Raw genomic sequence first — 20127 nt, 5'->3', positions numbered from 1 at the left:
CAGTCGCTACAGTCATGGATGTATAAAAATAATTCAGTTAGCAGTTACTCTGGTGATATACTGGACCCTGTTTGTTGGGAGTTTGAATTTAAGGTGACTAATTCTTACGTATTGGATCGTGGCTGTTGGTTTTATGAGGGCAAAAAGAGTTACAGTCACTAACTGGAAGATTATTGACAATTAACATGAGAAATCATCATCACTATTAAGTTTGGGAACAAATGTCTAATTCCATTTTTAGCACACAAACCACACAAACAGTGAGAATAATTCTGCCTCAAAAGCACTTTTATTCAAGTTTACATCCTGATAAATTAAAGTTAAATAACACTGCATGGTCACAAGGATAAATCTTTGATAGTCTCATCACATTCTTATAAATAAGAATACATATTAAGGTATTGAGATAAAATGTCAAAACAAGTAAGTAAACAACTTCCTGACTGCACTGAGGTTTTATTAAATAGACCCGGTAGGAAGATCAAGAGAAGCTGTCGACTTCTTTCTTCATTTCCTGGGAAAAAAAGAGGAAACATCTGTCAACATGTGTGATCACGCTCTCTGACACCAGCAGGTGAGCTCCGACACATCACCGCTCACTGCTGTCAATTAAAAAAGAAGAGTTGTGTCTCCTGACCAGACGAGAGTGTCGATAACGATGACAGAGGAGGGTCACACTCAAAGACAGGAAGTCACTTCACAACAACAAACTGTCTTCAGCCTTCGTCAGCGTCACGATCCTGCAGCAGAGACGTCTCTTACAGCTGGAATCAAAAACTCGAGGAGGTTACCTGCTGCTAATTATACTCTGTCCTGTAACTATCTTTGGCTGTGACGACTAGCTGTCATTAGCAAGTAGCTCAGTTAGCCCTGGAGCTAAGTGGCCTGACCGCACCACAACCTCAGATCACGGGGCGATGGGGCTCAGCTGAACTGGGCTCAGCAGCCTCTGAGATCGACGGAGGTCAGTGTGAAGATGGTGTGAAGACGGACGAAGGATACAGTATGGAGGCGATTTACAGCAGATCTGACCAGGACTATGACTCCGGGACAAGAAGTCACGGACAAGAAACGGCGTGTAGACAAACCAACACTGTTCTGGTGACTTTGATTTAGTTAATGTGTGTTTGGAAAAGTGGAATAAAACAAAATGATGTCAGACTTGATGTCTTTATGACCCTCTGCTCTGTTCGGGACGGTCTCAGTGAGACGGTCGTACCTGAATGAGCTTCGTCTTGTTGAAGTCGTTTCTGTGTCTGTAGATGCACTGAGCCAGCTGAGCGTAGAGCTTCTCCAGCGGCTCCACCTCAGCACCGTCAGTTTTAACCACGGCTCTGCTCAGGAGATCCTGATGAACACAAAAATCATCAGGCTAACGGCAACAACAACAACAATCACAGCGACTCAGCGATTCAGAATACGACTGAAAGAGGCGACGACACGATTTTTCAAGATTCAAGATTTTGGGCTATTTTGCTTCCAACACATCTTCTTTCAGACATGTGGAAAGAAAATGCCCCAAAATTCACATTTAGGTGTTTCAGTTCAGATTTCTTTATGCAAATTAGCACATACTTATTTAGATCACCTTATTTGCATATTTAAACATAAAATATGAGAAATGAAACATTCAGATTCTGCATATAAGCACATTTGTTACTATACACAGAAGCTAACGCCTCCACACACGAGCTGCTGGACTCACCCTCAGCTGCCGGTGATCGACTGTCAGCAGTGTCGTTTCCTCGTCGAGGATCTCCACAGATCTGCCTCCGTTGAACAGCTGGATCTGCTCCGAGGTCGCCTTGTTGGCTCCCGTCTTGGTCCGGTTACTCTTTCCTGAGGAGGACGAGGCAGAAACGGTTCATTCTGTCAGTTTCTAACTTATTAAAGTAACATTCATGCCATCAACAGGGACAGACTGGTCAAAGCTTCCCTGGGTTGCAGACACTGGGGGGAGGATGTTGTGTGGTAACATTCAGCCATGTTTACAACGACTCAGTCAGCAGTTTGAACTTACGTTTCTCTTTTGCTCAACAGGAAGTCACAACAGACAGGAAGTTGATGTAACTCTGGCAAATCTGGTGTATGTCGGGGGGCATGAATGTTTCTGGCTTCAAAAGAAAATTTGTGACAATGGACGAACTAAAACCAAACATCGCCCGACCTCCGGCACGTCTCCCACCACAGGAAGCCTTCAGCGGTCCGGTGTTGCATTCTGGTTATTGTAGGTTTTCTACCTTTTGAACAAAAGTGAGTACCACAGCCCTTTTTCTCATTTTCTTTCTGGTCATGTAGCACTAATTAAAAAAAAAAAACTGCATCTTTCTACTACAAACCAACCCGTTTCATTTAAAAAAAAAAAAAAAACATCTTTCAGTGATGAAGTACGTCTTTAAAAAGGTCTTAAAACATTCATCTGATGTCACTGTTTGTTTCCAGAAGAGACATATTAGTCTCGTAGGAGGGTGATGATATATTGACAGATTTTTCTTACTGTAATCCTCAAAGTGTTTAGTAAACAAATTGTCATGTTCCCGGCTGGAAATAACGTCCCTTGGGTCTGTTTGGCAGCCATCTTTTCTCATCCTATTTCCGACGTAGATTGCAAATCCAAGACATCATGCAGAGGGTTATTGTCTTCATGTTAACAAGTTTGAAATAATAAAAATGTGTGTAACTTCAACTCAAAATCTTCCAAATATATCAAACTGTATGATCTGCTCACCACCTGTAGAGCTTGTTCTGTCACGCAAGATTAAACAACAACAAACAAACAGTTTTCCTTGTTATTTTGAATTATTTTACTTATATTCAGCCATTTTTCTCTAATAACTGTTGAGCAGAGTTCACATGGGTTATATAGTTTAGCTTACAATATATGAAGACATATTTTGGGCATATTTTAAGTGTAAGTTATACAGACGTCTTTATTATTTATACATTTATTTGTTTATTTATTTATTAAGTTTTAATAAACCAAACTCGCTGAAATCATCACACAAACCCTTTCAAACTATTTTTTCATTCCAAAGTTAAGAAAATTTAGGTGATTTTTCTCTCTATGACGTCTAGAAACCAGAAAATCCAGGATGCTCAGAGAGACGGCCACCAAACAGACCCTTGAGACAATATTTAGAGTTGGGAACATAAGAAACGTGTTTACTCGACACCTTAAGGATTAAAATCAGTGATGTATATGGACTCATCTTCCTACCTGACTATAAAGTGTATTTGGAAGAGAAATCAGCACATGTGAATTAAACCACTTGAAGCATTTCACCTGAACATTTCTGTGATTTCAGGGCAGCTGTTGTGTTCTCAGCTCAGCTTGTGTCAGTTTTGGCTCGACGCCCAGAGATCTGCAGAGCCTCCAGTCTGAAGCTGAGGCCTGTTGAAGCTTGTTCAGCAGCAGCAGCAGCAGCAGCAGTCGTACTTTCACTCCTCGTTTTAAACACTGTTCTGAAGCTGCAGCGGCGCAGATTAGTCGCAGTCCAGTGAAGCAGAGTTAGTAGAGCAGAGCACTCACACAGCACTTCTGTTCCGACACATACAGACCTATTTTTCTCAAACAGACCCCGTTCAGCACCCCGTTCAGGAGCGGGGGAGTCTTTGAGGTTTGATTCCTGAGGTTCAGCCTCACTTTGGGGACCCCATTCGCTCGCCGAAGGTCTATTGGCTCTGGATGGTGGTACCCGTTCACAAGGCCTCCATTTTGGATGCCTGTGACGCCGTTTAAGTGGTGATGATACCCGTTGGCGGTGGCTGTCGGGTGGTTCTGCTCCCAGTCGCTGCTCTCTGACGTGCTGGATGAGCTCGGATCAGTGGAGCCGTTCACCGCTCTCATCTCGACAAGTCCGTTCTCCTCCGGGCCGGATTCAGAGTTCCCCCTGCTGGACAGGGAGGAAGAGGAAGACGAGGGGGGTGATGGCGCCTTCTTCTTCTTGGGTTTCTTGATGACACCGGTGCTCCACTTGGATTTTCTCTGCCGTCTGTAATGTTTTTTCTTGCGAGCTGAAACAAGAGAAGAAAAGGTGGTTAGAAAGAGCAGAAAGTGAAGATGATGAGTGCAATCAAACCTCTTCGTCTCTATACTTGATCTCCTCCTCTTCTTCTTCTTCTCTTGACTTTTCCACTTCATCTGACCTCTTGTTACTTCCTCTCCTCAGCTGCCCTTTCACCCTGATGCTCTGATGGTTAAATAAAGACTCTGTAGCTTCCTGTATCACACACTCACTCTCAGTTTGGTGCGATTTTAAAATGAACTTCTTGTTGCAGCTCAGCGGACAAATGTAAGAATCTGTTTGTTTTTTTAATACGTAATAGTTTTGTTAAGATGGCCTGAAAAAGTCTAAACTTTAATTGTGTTAATGTGATTTTTACACATTTAAAAACAGCTGTAAGTTGCAGAGTTGACGGCGTCAGAGGCTGTTCACACCGTCTCAAATGACCACTTGTAATCAGATCTCACATCTGCTCTATCTGCAAATAAACATGTCCATCACTGGGACACACAGACCCAGAAAGAACCTCATGTAGAACATTTTCTACAAAACCAACACTTTTTACAAGGAATAAACAATTTTATGTTTTGCATTTAATGCAGAATTTACAAGACGACCCAAACAATTAAGAATTAGTCAGAGACAGTGTTTCACAAAGTTTATAAAGACTCTCCAACTCAACAACTCACTAAACTGAGACATTTGTTAAGGGAGTCTGGTGATGTTGTGGTGACTGGTTCAATGGTTGGATCAGTTGAAACAGACAATGTGTTCACAAACATCTGCTGCTGACATCAGCAGTTGTTCAGGGCCTGAAAGCTGTTTTTTTAATGAGGCTGTTTTTCTCTTTGGCTGCAAATAGTTAATTACTTATATAAACTAATACTTTGGCACCGAGTCTAAAAAATGTAAATAATAAAATAATTAATAATAATTCATTTTCCCTTCATGTAAACATTTCCTCCTCCGTGGTGAACTGACCTCGAGGACTGTTTCTGTTGAGAGCCGAGCTGCAGACGCCGTCGGCCTCGTCTGAGTTCTTGTCCGTCGCCCAGGACGAAGCTGAAAGTAAAATAAATATCTTTATAGTTTAAACATTTATATTTTATATTTTATGATCTGTGCTGCTGCTGTCAGGACGTCTCACCTCTCCTCACACGAGACTCCTTGATCTCCTCACAGACTCTCTCGAAGTCTTCGTCCAGCTCGTCTCTGATGATGGCGCGCACCGTGTCCTTCAGAGCGCACGCACGGTGACGAATGTGACGCTCTGACACACACACACACACACACACACATCATTTGATTTCAGTTCTGCAAAAACAGTTCATTTACTCAAGTATGACATCATGACTTCAGTGCTGTGATTCCTTGTTCCAGTTCCTTGTACTGTAATATTTTTTTGTTTATGTTTAAATAAATAATTCTGAGGTACTTGTACTTTACCTGAGTATTTCCATTTCCTTTATACCTCTACTCAACTACATTTTGGAGTCAAATCTTGTACTTGTCAAGTACTCCATTACATTTATTTGATAACTTTAGTTACTAGTTACATTACAGATTACATGCTGCATCGGAGCCAAAGTAGCACATTTTTGGATTCATTTATTTTATCTGCAATCAGACTTAAAAAAATGTATAAAAATAATTTAGATAATCAGAAAAATGATTAATATCGACCTGATAATTGTACTTTTGATATTTAAGTACATTTAATATCAAATACTTTTATTTCATTTTTATTTTTTTTCATTTTTACGGTGATATTTTAACACGCTATCTTTACTTTTACTCAAGTATGACTAATTATTAATTACAGTTTAATCTATCAAGTTTGATTAACTGATGAATTGTTCGGTCGACAAAACATCACAAAGTCTCTGATCTCAGGACGACGTCAGACCAACAGTCCAAAACTCATATATATTTTATCTGCAGGTTCATTTTATGCCATTTAAAACAGAGAAAAACATAAAATTCTCAAAACTCAGGAGCTGGAAAAGAGAGTTTTTGGCCTTTATTACCATAAAATACAGCTTCAGTTCAGCTGTAAGGACAGAAACATGACATACACAAGTACACGAACATGACGCAGATGTTTTAGGCTGCACAGGATCGATGTCACGCCTTGTTTCAGTGTCAGTGTCACCTGATAATCCTCCCACACAACACAGACACGAGCTGAAGCATCAAGAGAGAGTCGACTCGCTCTGTTCGGGTTCACTTCTTAGACACTTCCAGCTGAGCGCCTGATGGGGAGGTCGTGGTTTTGACAGTGAGCAGGTGAATCCAGGTGAAAGATCTGTTCTGTTTTTATCTCACCTGTTAAACTCACTTCCCTCATCAATCACAGACTGAGAGGCTCAAAGAAAAAAAAACCCCATGAGGATTTTTTTTCAACAAATCGAACCTGCTGGCTTCACAGCGAAGCAGACACACGATGTTTTCAATGAAACTGTCAGACTGTCAGACTGTCAGCGTCTGACTGAAGTCCACCTGACAGCTGAAGTCAGTGCAGCATCAGAGCTTTCACCTGGACTCACCTGCTCAGTCTGAGTCACGGAAAACAATTGTCATCACAAGAAACGTCTGTTAGTGGTCGTCTCACCCATGGGGTCACTGTCCAGGCTGTACTTGAGGGCGTTCTGCCAGATGAGGTCTGCGTCCGACATGAACTCTCCGACCGTCACGTACTTGTGCTCGTCGATGTTGGTCAGCAGCGTGGAGAGGTCCATCGGCCTCTTGACCACCAGCAGGTAGTCCGGGACCTGGAGGAGACCAGGGTTTACAGTTTTGCCCATAAATCTGACATTTTTGATTTTTTTTTAAGTAACTTATAAAAATAGTTTTTAACAAACACCAGCTGGGTAAAAACATGAGAAACCCTCTGACCTCCTCGATGTCGACCAGGTTGGTGAAGGCCTTGAAGCGGCGATCCAGACTCAGGCGCTCGGTGACGTTACGCAGGAAGAGGCGGAGCTCTCGCAGCACGTCCTCCTCCTGCTCCTCCAGACGGAGGCGCTCCTGCTCTGACAGGTGGCGGGGGGGAGGCAGGGGAGCCGGGGGGAGGGTCTCCATGGCGTCAGTCACTGAGAGGGGGAGGGAGTCAAACATAACACGTTATGGTTTGATCTGTGACACAAACAGGTAGCTGTGTCTGAACGAGAACAAGATGGTGTCACATACAGGTGGGCTTCTTGGAGGGCGGAGCCTCGGCGGCCTGGTTCAGAATGAGGTCCTGGAAGAAGTCGGTTCTCTCCTGCCGGGTCGGAACACTGATGGTGTACACCTCCCCGTACTCCTCCCGAAACAGAGACTGGATCTGAGAAACAGAAGTCAGACCACTTTCATCAAGTCGACTGATGAGGAAACAGATCATCAGTAATCAATAAGACTGATTACCGATATTTGGAAAGATGAAAATCTTGGTTTTACAAATAGTAACCAGTGAGGGAATGTAACTGTATAATTTACTCAAGTACTGTGTTTAAGTACAATTTTGAGGTATTTCCTACTGACAATAAATGCTAAAAAGATCTGATGGACTAATTGTGAGACCTCAGTCCAGCTGCTCACCTCTGGGTCCAGATGCTGACGGGGGAGGCTGCAGGTGGCGAGGAGGAGGATGGGGGAGAAGGAGGGGATGCTGCCCAGCAGACTGAAGAAGGAGGCCCTCAGCGACGGGCCTGCAGTCTCCCACCACTGCTGGATGTGGGGGATGTAGAGGATGCTGGGAGACGTCCGCTTGGCCTCACAAAACACCTGAGGAGGGCGAAACAATTTTACCTAAAGACCAAAATGTTTACTCCTCTGAGGTAGACTTTATGTTTTAGGTTTCAGCTTTTCTGTGATTCAAACTAATTACAAAACTCAACCAGAGATTTATGAAAAAAAAGAAAATCTACAGTTGCGTGTTGTCACCACCAGATGTCACTAAAGGACCACATTTACGGAGACATGAGAGAAGGAACCACCTTAAACCTCATTTCATTATTTATTATTCAAACATTTGCCAGTTCCTTCAAATATACTTTTCTACATTGTGAAGTTATTTTTTGGAGCATCTTCAAATCCTTCCTGTAAATATCCCTAAAATTTGTCACGTGACTTATATAAAAATTCAACCCCTGTACAGTCATGAGCAGGGAAACTATCTGTAGAGACCAACACAGTTTATTGTACCAGGCTGTACACATGTTAATCTATAGACTTAAATAAAAGGTTATTTAAGTCTATAGATTATAATCATTCATATATATTTTTACATTTAAAAAACTTAATGATCCAAAAAAAAAATTCTGAATGTTGAAAAGTTAACACAATATTTCTAAACAAGTTATTTGAACTGCCTGAAAGGCATTTTGATAGTTTCCCTGCTGCCTACATTATTATTTTTGCTTATTGTGACGTCAGTTCTTAGATTATCTTAAAAGGCTTCATGTCCCTAAAATCTGTACAGTCTGAGCTGTGATGCTGTGGCAGTCAATAAACCACGATGACTAATAAAATCACTGAAACCGTGTCATTGAAATCCACCTGTATCTCTCCTCACCACGGGCTGCCACCACGTTTTGCACTGTGCGTAACAAAACACAATGAAGTCATCACAAGCGGAAAATGTGATGATGTGAAAGAAGCCTTGGCTCTCTTTGCTTTAGCTATTATAGTTTTTATTTTAGATCAGTTTTCACAGAATGCAAACAGTGATCTCCTCTGTGGCTGCCCACAGGAGATCACTTTTCATCGGGTTAATATCTAAAATATTCGTCTACATCGGTGTGATGTTTTCTGAGGAGTCACCTGGGCGCAGGCTTCCTCCGGGGAGGTGCTGCTGACTCCAAACAGCACGGCAGAGTCCAGGCTGTGGACGGTGAAACGCTCCAGAGCGTGAAGAACCGCCGGCGCCAGGTGAGACGTCTGACCGGCGCCAGGACGACCTACCAGGAGCATCCGGGGACGGTGGGACATCGGCTGTTTGACTGCACTCCTGCAGGAGAGCAGCAAGACGGGAAAAAAATCAGTTTCCAAAAGGACTTTATTTTACTATATTTCAGCTGTAATGAGTCGTCATCAGCGTGAAGCCCAAGCAGGAAATAAACACTTCTACCATCAATTATTGTGATTAATAAAAGTCATTTTGTGTTGCAGAGATCGAGGCTGTTGAGTCATAGAGGAGATTAACATGCATATAAACTTAGTGCTTTATTTACTAAATGTGCAGTTGATTAGACACAGTACTTTAGCAGTGTGGGATGATGGGAGTTGTTTTCTCCATCGTTAAACAACCATTAGTTGTGCAAATCTTTCTGATGTGACTCAGGCACAAATGCTTGAGGATGAGGTCATGTCTTAAAAGTTTTATTCACGTTACGTTTCAGACTTCTCTCCTCGCTCTCCGACTCTCTCCAGTTGTACTGACAGGTGACCAAATGAAAAAGCATCGTCACAGAAATCACATATTTCTCTGGTTTGAACATTGTTGGAAACATCTGGGATAATGTAAGAACACAACTCAGTAGTTTTTTAGACTTTTAAATGCAGAAATGTTACGTGTTATACCTTTAAATATACAGTAAAAGACAAAAAAATTACATCTGCATCAGTTGAAAAGATGCTAGATGTACATTTTTGTGGTTCGTGTCTGATTCTAGTTGAAAAAATCTAATTTGATCAGAAACATTTGAATTTTGTTGATAAAAGTTGTTTAAACCCGACCTGACTGTGGATCAGACTCACCTGGCAAAGTGCAGGAAGTTTCTGCTCCTGGAGGTGGAGGGTGCGGAGACGCTGGATGAGCTGGAGACCTCATCACCTCCACTCATCAGGCCGTCGTCAAGGACACCAGAGGTCAGATCTGACGTGCAGAGAACAACAGATCTAAGAGATGTGCAGAACGCTTCACACGCGTGCTCCTCTGACGGTTGGGAAGCGGTTCTGCTGCTGTGTTCTGCCGTCGACTCAGACTCACCTGGCTCCCTCTTCCTCTTCATCCCCTGCTCGGCATGAGGGAACAGCCTCTGCAGAGCCTCCAGGATGTCTCGCAGAGTGGCGCCCAGCAGCGGGTGAACCACGGCTGACAGGGGTTTGGTGGGTGAGGCGGCGAGGCGGTGAGCGGCCGGTGACATCTTCCTCATGGCCGCCACGAAGTCGCAGCTGCTGACGGCGATGGAGGAGACGTCCAGCAGGAGCTTCTGGGAGGTGCCGTAGATCTGAGGGTAGTGGCGGCGCAGAGCGCACAGCGCCGCCTCGGTGCACACCGCCCTGATGTCAGCGCCGCAGTAACCTGAGAGTCAGAGAGGGAGATCCAGGAAGTGACCCAATATCCAAATTCCAAATCTTTATTCTTCTCCAATAGCCGTTTCACAAAGTTTGTTACGTTTCTCCTCATTAAACAACACTTAAAATCAGACAATTTGTTAAGGGAGTCTGGTGATGTTGTGGTTACTAGTCCAATGGTTGGATCAGTTGAAACAGTTGAAACAGTTAGACACTGGATCACTTGATGATGAAGCACCTGCGCCGTCTCTCTTACCGACACATTTCTCAGCCAGTTCCTCCAGGAAGTCTTCGGACGGAGGAGGTTTCCACTGCCGGGTGTGGATCTTCAGAATCTCTTTACGAGACTGAAACACAAACCGAATCAAACATTCAGCTGAGTCGACCGAGAGTCAACAAAAGGACAAATAAAGAAAATAAAGATCAATAACAGAATCAGAAACAGGAGCTCCAAGAATGTGGGAGATGAAGCGTATGTATGTAAGTATGCACACTGGATTTGAGAAAGATCTATAATCACCTCTCTGTCCGGCAGTCCGAAGAGGAACTCCCTGTCAAAGCGTCCGGGCCGTCGCAGCGCCGGGTCGATGGAGTCCAGCCGGTTTGTCGCTCCGATCACCACGACCTCACCTCGGCTGTCCAACCCGTCCATCAGAGCCAGGAGCGTTGACACGATGGAGCTGCAGGACGGATGTGATGACACAATATGTTTTTGAAAAGTATTCATGCATGCACGTCTGCTGCCGTTTAGTTTTCTTTTCTTTTCACCTGTGTATTTGGTCCTGCCTGCTGGATCGGACCGGAGCCAGACCGTCGATCTCGTCAAAGAAGATGACGGAGGGACGCACCTGGTACGCCTGAGGACAACACACACCAACACACACGAGGTCACTAAAATCTCAGATGAAGGAAATAAAATTAAACTGAATGTTTTAATTCAGAATGAAGAAAAAGTCTGAGGCACTCGAGATGGTAAAGAGTTAAAAAGCCTTTAATTAATCTTTCACGTGATCAGTGTAGCAGGTAAGTACTGACTGGTCTAGACAACCACAGACTATGCAGATTGTCATGTATTTCTTAATCATTGATTTACACAGAAAACAGTAACACTGTGACAGTAAAGCATTTATAGATTTTTGTTTCCTTATTTCCAGATTAAAAACAGGAAACGATTTAGCTTTTAAACTGATAACGAGGCCGTTGTCTGCAGGCAGCCAGCAGGGGGCAGCACAGAGACCTCAGGTGTGTTTTGGCGTTAGCGTGGTCTTACCTGCTCGAACAGAAGCCGCAGCTGGCGCTCCGACTCGCCCACCCACTTGCTGAGGCAGTCGGCTCCCTTCCTCATGAAAAACGCCAACTTCCTGTTGCCGTTGCTGCACTCGTTGGCCAACGCCCGGGCGACCAGCGTCTTCCCCGTCCCAGGAGGACCGTAGAACAGACAACCTCTGGAGATGGACAGGCACAAGATGTCAAAATATATATCTAAAAAAATGTAGTAAAATGTAGTCTGAACTGGTGCTGCACAAAACATCCTTAATGATTACATAATGAGAAAAATAAATAAACCAACATTCATCAGAAATGTCTTAATACATCAATAAACTGGTGATGTTTTATTGTTTCCTCCTGATATTTATCCAGGAGTGTGTATAATAAAGGACGTATAATAAATAGACATATATATTTATAATATATAAACCTGGGAGGCTGGATCTTGAAGTTGTCAAAGACCTCGGGGTAGAGAAGCGGGAACACGACCATCTCCTTCAGAGCTGAGATGTGACCCGACAGACCTCCGATGCTGTCAAAGCCCACCTGAGGAGGGAAGGAAAGGAAGGATGATGGAGAGAGGAGCTGAGAGCAGAAATCACTTCAACTCTTCAACTCGTAGACGTCCGAACTCACCGATTGATCGATGGCCATCGGATCAATGTCTGCCAGTCCTGCTCCTGCGTTCATCTTCTCTCTGCGAGACCCCAAAAGATCACTGAGTGGACGACAGCTGACAGGACCGACACAAACACAGTCAGGAAAGAAATGATGATTGAAAACATTAACAGCGACACATTTAATCAACAGACAGAGTTTAATGAACGTTGATAAATGTGTGCATGTGACAAAGGAGGAGTTAAAGGAAAAGTACAACATTTTGGAAAATAGACTTTTTAGATCGACACCGTCATTTTATTTTCCTTTATCTAAGCAGGTCTCTTCTTCAACAGAGACCAAGAGAGCAGCATATCTCCATATTACCATCAGCAGCCGGCTAACAACAACAACTCACTGATTTACGGGAGGTTAAAGCTGTTCAGACAATTCAGAACCAAACATTTCTGCCCTCCTATGAGAAAAGTTGAAGTTCCTACTTGGAGGTGAGCAGTTGTCAAACGTCAGCACCCACAGGGAGAGCGAAGGACGTATTTGTAGACTGTATTTATTAGGCTGGTGACTGGAATATTTAGATTCAAACGTTGTAAAAAAAAGGCATCTACTAACTTGTGTCTATATGTGAGGAGGAGGCTGCACTGCTGAGGTCTGACATGTGTTTGTTTACCTCTGGCGTCGCTCGCCGCTCTGAAAGCGGAAGTTGGAAATCTCAACCAGGAAATTCCAACCTCCGACTTTAAATAGGACGCAGCATAAGTGCCAAACTACTTCCCAACTGGGTGTAACTTCCTGGAGTCTCAGCTGGCTGGTCCCGGCAGAGAAACAGTTTGGGACTTGACCCCCTATTAAACTACAAATTGCTGTTTTTACACTTTAGATTTTGTACGGATCAAACAAAATAAATGGACAGAGCCAGGCTAGATGCCTCCCTCTGTTTCCAGTCTTTATGCTGAGCTAAGCTAAGCAGCTGCTGTCTGTATCCTCATGTTGACTGTACAGACATCAGAGTGGCATCAATCCTCTCAACAAATGCTGAAAAAATCTAATAGGTGTATTTCCTGGAGTCTCCAGCACATCCCTTGCAACTCACTCATCTGTGTGTTAAAGAAACTTTTAACTTCGACTGGATGGACGACTTATCTCCTCAAATGAGTTTTACATTGTTTCATAGAAAAGGAGAAATTCCCTCCCTGAAGCAAACACCAGAAACAGCTCAGTGAGTGAATGAATGATGTGTTTGTGTTGCCTCAGTGAAGAGCTTCATCACTTACTGACCTCTGAGAGACGTTTTCAACGTTTTGCACTTCATCATCGGAGTCGTTGTCTTCATCAGACGGACTCGTCCACGACCTCTTCGTGGATCTGAGGATAAAATGTAAGGAAATAAGGAAACAGAGGTGAAGGACGACTTAGTTTTGGTGGAATTCAAATGTAAACTCGACGGTCACTTTTATACAACACTCACATTTAACTTCAGAAACAAATGATAAACAACCTGAACATATTTTAGGTTGTAAGGTGAAAATCATGGCATTTCGATGAGACTACAAACAAATAACAAACAAAGAGACCAAATATGAAGAAGCACATTATCCTTTCAAAGCTTCCTGAAGCTGAACTGTTTATGTTGCAGTTACAGCACTTTTTAAAAGAAAACAAAAAAGTGGGTTGAAGGTTCGTTCAGCCAACAGTCCGACCTGAAAGCTCCTCTGAGAGGCGTGTTTGGTCCCGAGGCGCTGATCCTCAACGTTCCTCTCAGGAACTCTACACAACAACGAAGAAAACAACATCAGAGCTTCACATTTTTGAGCTGTCTTTAATCAAAGCTGAAGGAATTCTCAACATTATGACCACTGTAACGAAACACGCGTTTCCTGTTCACACTCTAAGCGAGGCTACTTCTTGAGTTTTGGTGAGGACGGTTGAGCAAAGATGATGGAAGTGAATTTATTGTTAAACCGCTGCTGAGACAGAGGCAAAATGTGAGTGTGTTGACATGTTTTGGGGACCTCAGAGACCTGCAGTATATAACTTGTTAAAAGGGATCTTTTGTGTTTTAAAAGCAGCAACTAGTCACAGAGTGAGAAAAAATAAATCACATAGAGAAACCAAAACTTCTGAATCAAGAGTCCCGGCCCTGTTTTATAGAGAGAATTTAAAGATGAAAATTCAGTCATCATCTCCTCATCTTCATGTTGATGGAAAGTCAGGTGAAGTTTCCGAGTCCACAAAACATTTCTGGAGCTTCACGACAAAACAGTGTGTGTGTGTTTTTTCCCCCCCTAGCAACTACAATAATATAAGTCTCCAGAAGCTTGCGTACGCACTTCAGATGGGGTGAGCACGAGCGTTTCAGTTTGGGATCTTTCTTTTTGGTTGTTTTTCTCCGTTTTAAAACAAAACAAGTCTTCAGCTCCTTCAGTTGTTTATGAGAATGCTGTAACGCTGTTTTGCTGTGATTTTCATTTTTGGGTGAACAGATCCTTTAAATCATGACACAAGCGTGTTAGATGAACTGGATGTAAACAATGTAAAGACAGTTAAATTGTATATAAGCTGATGTGTGATGCAGAAGTGATTGGTTCTATTGATTTTAGCTCAGCGGTCCGTTTCTGACCGTTGCTCGGTCCCTGGTACAACGACGAGGCTCGGCTCAGTTTGGCGTCAAAGTTCTGGTTAACGCTGCAGTTGCTGTCGTCATCTGCTGCCGCTTCCTGGCCGCTGTCCTCGTCATCGACTCCACCTGTTATATAACAGATTATTAGCAAATGGAGGTGTTTTCAGAAAACCACAAGATTCACATTCTCCTGAATGTTCATACAAACCGTTTTCATCGTCGCTGTCGCTCGGCTCTCTCTGTGGCGGCACCAGTGTTCTCCTCCTCTGGGCTTTAGAGTAGATCTTCTACAGTTTCATCAAACATAAGATATTCAAAGTTAAACAAAAAACAATCAAGGTAGGAGAAAAGAGGTGGGAGGTGATTTATTCATTTAGTGCTGCCTTGAAAATATAACTCCTGATGTTTTGCCTTTAATTACAGACGTCAGACTCACAACATCGCTGTGATAATTGTTCGTTAGTTAAATCAGAGAGATGAAGACGCCTCAGTTTGAGAGCAAAGCTCATAAACTGTGTCAACTCTCAAACGTCATGTGACAAAAACACACAAAGACAAAAACAGGGTCGCTGCCGTCCAATATGTTGGCAGCTGATAGAGCTGCGGCCCACTCCCCAGCAGCAGCAGCAGAGGGAGGGAGGCAGGGTGCAGCTGGGTGCACCACCCTCACGACGGCCTGATAAGAGAGGCAGCACCCAGTGAGACAGACGGACTGTGTGAGCGTGTTTCAGCTGTGGTCATGAAGCTGCTTCTAGATTCACTTCAGTACGCTGACAGTGACTGTGTGCTCTGGTCCAAGTGTTACACCCTCTCTGTTGTGTCAGTATCATGTGTTTCCTGCCACTCACATTTTAGTCTGGCCTTGTCAACAAAAACAAAACATACGTTTCCTCATGTTTTTATGATCAATGGTCTATTTTTAGCTCGTCGTCGTCTCGTCTTAGTCAAACAAAAAAGGGTAACAAAGATCTCGATCTGGCAAGTGTGAAATAAAGAGGTGATACATTTTAACACTACTTTTCTTTCTTTAACTGTTGTTTGCAGGGTGCAGGAAGTAAAAGTTAAAGAGAACTTTGAGGACGCTGATGGACGCAGTTTGTGCCAGATGAGGTGTTGACTCTAATGTTTCAGCGAGTACAGTACTCACTCCTTCTCTGTTGTTACCAAGCCGCCTCCTCTTCTTCATGCTGTCCATGTTCTTCAGGACCGACCTGGCCGCGCTGCAGAGAGAAAAGTGTTAAATATTCATTACTCAGATTAGTTCGCCTTCAGCGAAGCCTGTCATAACTTTACAGACACGTTCATGTTTTGTGTTCTTCCATTTCAAACTCCAGCTGCTCTCCCTTGACAACTTTTATAACTATATGCAGATGACATGCACCTGTGCAGTTCAAAGTAGTACATCTAACTCATATTTCATAAACAGAAGTCAGAATGAACCCTGAGGACGATCCTGTCTGTGACAAATGTAAACGTGTCCCTGCCTCAGCACGCCAGCTATTTTAGGCACAACTAAAGCCAAATAACACGAAACTCAACGCAGAAAGCATCGAAACTAACTAGATGACGGAGCAGCTGACAGTTGTAGTTAGTCCTCAGATGAGTTTAACAAGCTTTTTGGGTGTTGTTATTTATTATCTGCTCAAGCTTTTCCAGCTTTGTTTGATATGATATCGACTGATCTTCCAATTATTTTCTTGAATAATCATTTGGTCTCAGAAAAATCTGAAAATAGTCAAAGAACAGCCTCCATATTTTCATAAAGTCCACAGTCATGTCAATAAATAGCTTTTTTTCCACAATCAATAGGCCAACTAATCAATTAATCAACATTACATCACTGTAGTTTTTGTGCTGTGATGCCTGCAGCTGTTATCTTACTTGGCGCTGATGCCGTCGAACATGTTGGAGGCCTGGTACCTGCTGGTCGGTTTGGTGGGCCGGGTGCTTCTCCTCAGCCCTCCAGCCCAGCCCCTCCTGCCACCTGTCGTTACACATGTGGACAAACATCTGGTTCTGAAAGCTACTGAAGTCACCAAACACAGTGAACCAAAACACAGACTTTCTTTTTATTTGATCTTTTTTTGTGTGCCAATAAATCAGCGATTCCCCAGAACTGCTCCCTTTTAAATAAAGCCGATAAAAAATGTTTTTTTTTTTAAAAATTCACAAAATATTCTCACCTGGGATGTTTAGGTGATACAATCATGTACATTAAATATGACTCATTAAATAAACAAAATAAATCATTGCAGCCCATTGCAGATTTTTGGCTAGTTGCAGAAAAAGTGATATGGATCAGTTTTTGGTTTGACCTAAAAATAATATGACAGCACACACATCCACACGTCTCCTCCTGCTGAAATTACTGATAATTTATGACTTTTGTGAGGAACTTAAAGGAACGGTTTCACCAAAAATATAAATGCAAAGCAAAGCAGCGTTGCAGCGAGGAGAGAATGACTGAATTTTTATTTTGGGTGAGCTGTTCCTTTAAGAAATCTCAGCACTGTATTTTCCAAACCTCCCTGATTTTCCAGGCTACAGTGGTAATGTGGTAATGTGACTGTTCTTACCTGCAGGGTTTTGAAGCCTTGCAGATTTCCTATAGACACACAACAAGTTTCAGTATGAGAACAATTGATTTGTGTCACATAAAGGTGATTAACAACTAATTAACGCTGAACTAACTGATCATCACAGAAGCGAAGGTGGTTATCAAACATGTTTTGGTGTTTCTGGTCCGACCTGATGACGGCTCTCGCAGCTCTCGCTGGTTTCACATCTTCATCCTCGTGTGTTTCTGAGTCGATGTGAGTCTGTTCATCATCTTCATCGTTTAATCCCTGAAAAAATACGTCAAACGTGTCAGAAGTCAGTCGGCTGCAGGCAACAAGAAATCAGAGTCGTACACTGTCGGATTACGACATTAATACAGACACACACTGCACACATTTATTTTATTTTCCAAAAGATAAGAGGCTCCTGATCAGAGGGGAAATTCAAGTGTGGCAGCAGAAAAGGCAGAAAAACGTACAAATAAAGAGAAACGAGTCAAAGTAATTCCAAGTATGTACAATGAAAATAGACGTGAATAACGATACAAGAGCTATTAAGAGTAAATTTACACGGTAGGAGTGACATAGTGTAGTTTATATAAACCGTGCAACAAGGTTGCTATAGTTACCTTAACCTAAACTAAGAAAAACATAAAAGTTAACTGAAATAAAATTAAAACACAGAAATGTTTTTTTTTTTGTTGTTTTAGTCTTTGTCAACATAACTTTAAGCAAAACTTCCTAAATAGTCTGAACTTCTTAAACCTCGCCCCCGACAAATACCCCATGTTATAATTTTTTATAAAATAACTGATACTGATACTGAAATTAATAGAAACTAAATAAAACTAAACATATTTTAATCAATAACAACTAAAATGAAATGAGCAAACACAATCTGGAAACTTGAACTAAACTGAACTGAAAACAAACATTAACAACAAAACCAAAGAACATCTAAGTTAACTGAAATAAAAATGAAAACTACACTTGAGAAAAACACAAAAATTACCTGAAACAACATTTTTAATACAAAAATAACTGATACTAACACTGAATTTAATAAAAAAAACTGAACTGAAAACAAACATTACAAACAAAAATATTATATAACATAAAGTACAGTTATATAACATAGAATATTAAAAAAGAACAGACTAAAAACATGAGTGAAAAACTCTTCAAATGTATTATATCATTTTTATTTCAATTCCTAGTTATTTATCAGCTGATTCATACTGTATGTACAGTGAATTTATCAGCCTGAGCTTTATTTCTTTATATTTTGTAACAGCAAAATATTAAAGTGTGAACAAATTAAACCTCATTTTCTCTTGTTGTTTACTTTCATATCTGGATTATAGTTTTCACCTCCTGTGTTCACCTTTGTGTGACGAGCTGTGTGAACACTAGTTGTTGTGACATTATCAGCAGTTGTGTTGTTTGTCAGTATTCAGCTGCTCTCATTAACAACACTGCTGCTTTACAACACTGGTTAATTATACATATCAAGACAAGTCTGTGTGTTCTTGGAGCACTTTAAAACAACAAATGTTGACTGAAAAATTCATTCAAAATAAGATTTAAATGTGTTAAAGGTAAATAAGTTCATCAGACAGATATAAAGTGTTGTAATCATGCAGTTATATTAATATTTCACATGTCAGGTTAGTGTGAACATTATTTGAATGGTTATTGTTTATTATTATTATTACACACACCTCTAAATACACTGGTTCTGATATGATTTGGTGATTTTAGCTCTCCTGGTAACTTTATTTCTGTTTTTCTCTCCACAGTGATGATAAAACCTAAACGTGACTCACTTTTAAGCAGTTAAATGAATGAACCTGTTGCTGCGAGGACATATGAGAGTGTTAAACGAACCGACAGTGGAAACAGAAAAGACTTCCAGCTCAAACACACTCGACTCACAGTGGACAGCCCAGGTTTCTCCGGCCGGATGACCGCGCTCCTGCTCCGGGTCTCTGGTGGAGCCCGCGCCGGGGACCGGGAGCTCCTGTCCGGCCTCTGCTGCTGCGGCGGCCCGCTGCCTCTACCGCGGAGCGTCACCATGGCAACGCTCTCACTCAAGCTAGCAGGCGAACTGTTAGCTGTTAGCCGTTAGCTTACCGGAGAGTCGTTAGCACCCGGGAAAACGGCAGAAAACACGGAGACAGACGCTTTTAAACGCGTCCCGGTGGTTCTGCTCAGTGGACCGGCCTGCTGACACACACACACACACACACACACACACACACACACACACACACACACACACACACACACACACACACACACACACACACACAGTATCTGATGGAGACGCTCCGCCGTTAAAACCGTTGAGAGGATTCGAAAACGTAGCGTTCTGACGCCGCCTAGTGACGTCATGCCGTAATACGCGAGTGAAAACGGAAAAGTCCAAAAAATAAAATAAAAAAGCAGCGGGTGCATATAAATTAATAAAGGGTCAGAAAATACAGATATAATACATTTATAAATACTTCTAATATTTAAAACATAAATGTATAATTTATTTTAAAAAATACAACATTTAAAGTTACACATATTCTTACAATAAGTACAATTCAGAGGTACTTTCCTCCAGTGTTTTCATTTTCTGCTACTTTATACTTCCACTTCACGACATTTTACAGGCAAATACTGTACTTTTACTCCACTACTTTTATTAAATTATTTTAATTACTAGTTACTTGCAGGCTACATCAGAGCCAAGGAAGCTAATTTCTTAATCAATTTATTTTATCAACGATTTAAT

At 42.1% G+C, this 20127-nt stretch overlaps 1 protein-coding gene across 1 annotated transcript; it reads right to left on the bottom strand.

The window, feature by feature from the left end:
• Nucleotides 1-265: 265 nt before the first annotated feature.
• Nucleotides 266-19643, bottom strand: LOC140993969 (ATPase family AAA domain-containing protein 2-like). Its single transcript, XM_073463526.1, has 28 exons — nt 19281-19643; nt 17536-17633; nt 17364-17392; nt 16669-16771; nt 15935-16007; nt 14996-15074; nt 14788-14913; nt 13868-13934; nt 13446-13532; nt 12189-12285; nt 11983-12098; nt 11554-11728; nt 11052-11140; nt 10804-10963; nt 10540-10630; nt 9976-10290; nt 9744-9861; nt 8808-8994; nt 7584-7769; nt 7194-7329; nt 6900-7096; nt 6616-6775; nt 5152-5274; nt 4986-5066; nt 3559-4014; nt 1706-1839; nt 1220-1348; nt 266-514 (listed from the first exon to the last, which is right to left on the bottom strand). The coding sequence occupies exons 1-28, from the start codon at nt 19419-19421 to the stop codon at nt 482-484; spliced, it is 3786 nt and encodes a 1261-aa protein (XP_073319627.1). The 5' UTR covers nt 19422-19643; the 3' UTR covers nt 266-481.
• Between the last annotated feature and the right edge of the window lie 484 nt (nt 19644-20127).

Source organism: Pagrus major, chromosome 3 (genome assembly GCF_040436345.1).
Source record: "Pagrus major chromosome 3, Pma_NU_1.0".
In the NCBI taxonomy this organism is placed as follows: Eukaryota; Metazoa; Chordata; class Actinopteri; order Spariformes; family Sparidae; genus Pagrus; species Pagrus major.
The sequence above is the reverse complement of the archived record's forward strand: the minus strand, read 5'-3'. Positions and strand labels throughout refer to the sequence as shown.

Bases quoted from the DNA above. Each gene is read 5' to 3' on its own strand.
- LOC140993969 (XM_073463526.1), bottom strand. From the start codon at position 19,421: ATGGTGACGCTCCGCGGTAGAGGCAGCGGGCCGCCGCAGCAGCAGAGG. The intron at 12,099-12,188 runs GTGAGTTCGGAC...TTCCCTCCTCAG, and splicing joins CGATGGCCATCGATCAATCG to GTGGGCTTTGACAGCATCGG. The intron at 10,291-10,539 runs GTAAGAGAGACG...TCTGACTCTCAG, and splicing joins ACTGGCTGAGAAATGTGTCG to GTTACTGCGGCGCTGACATC.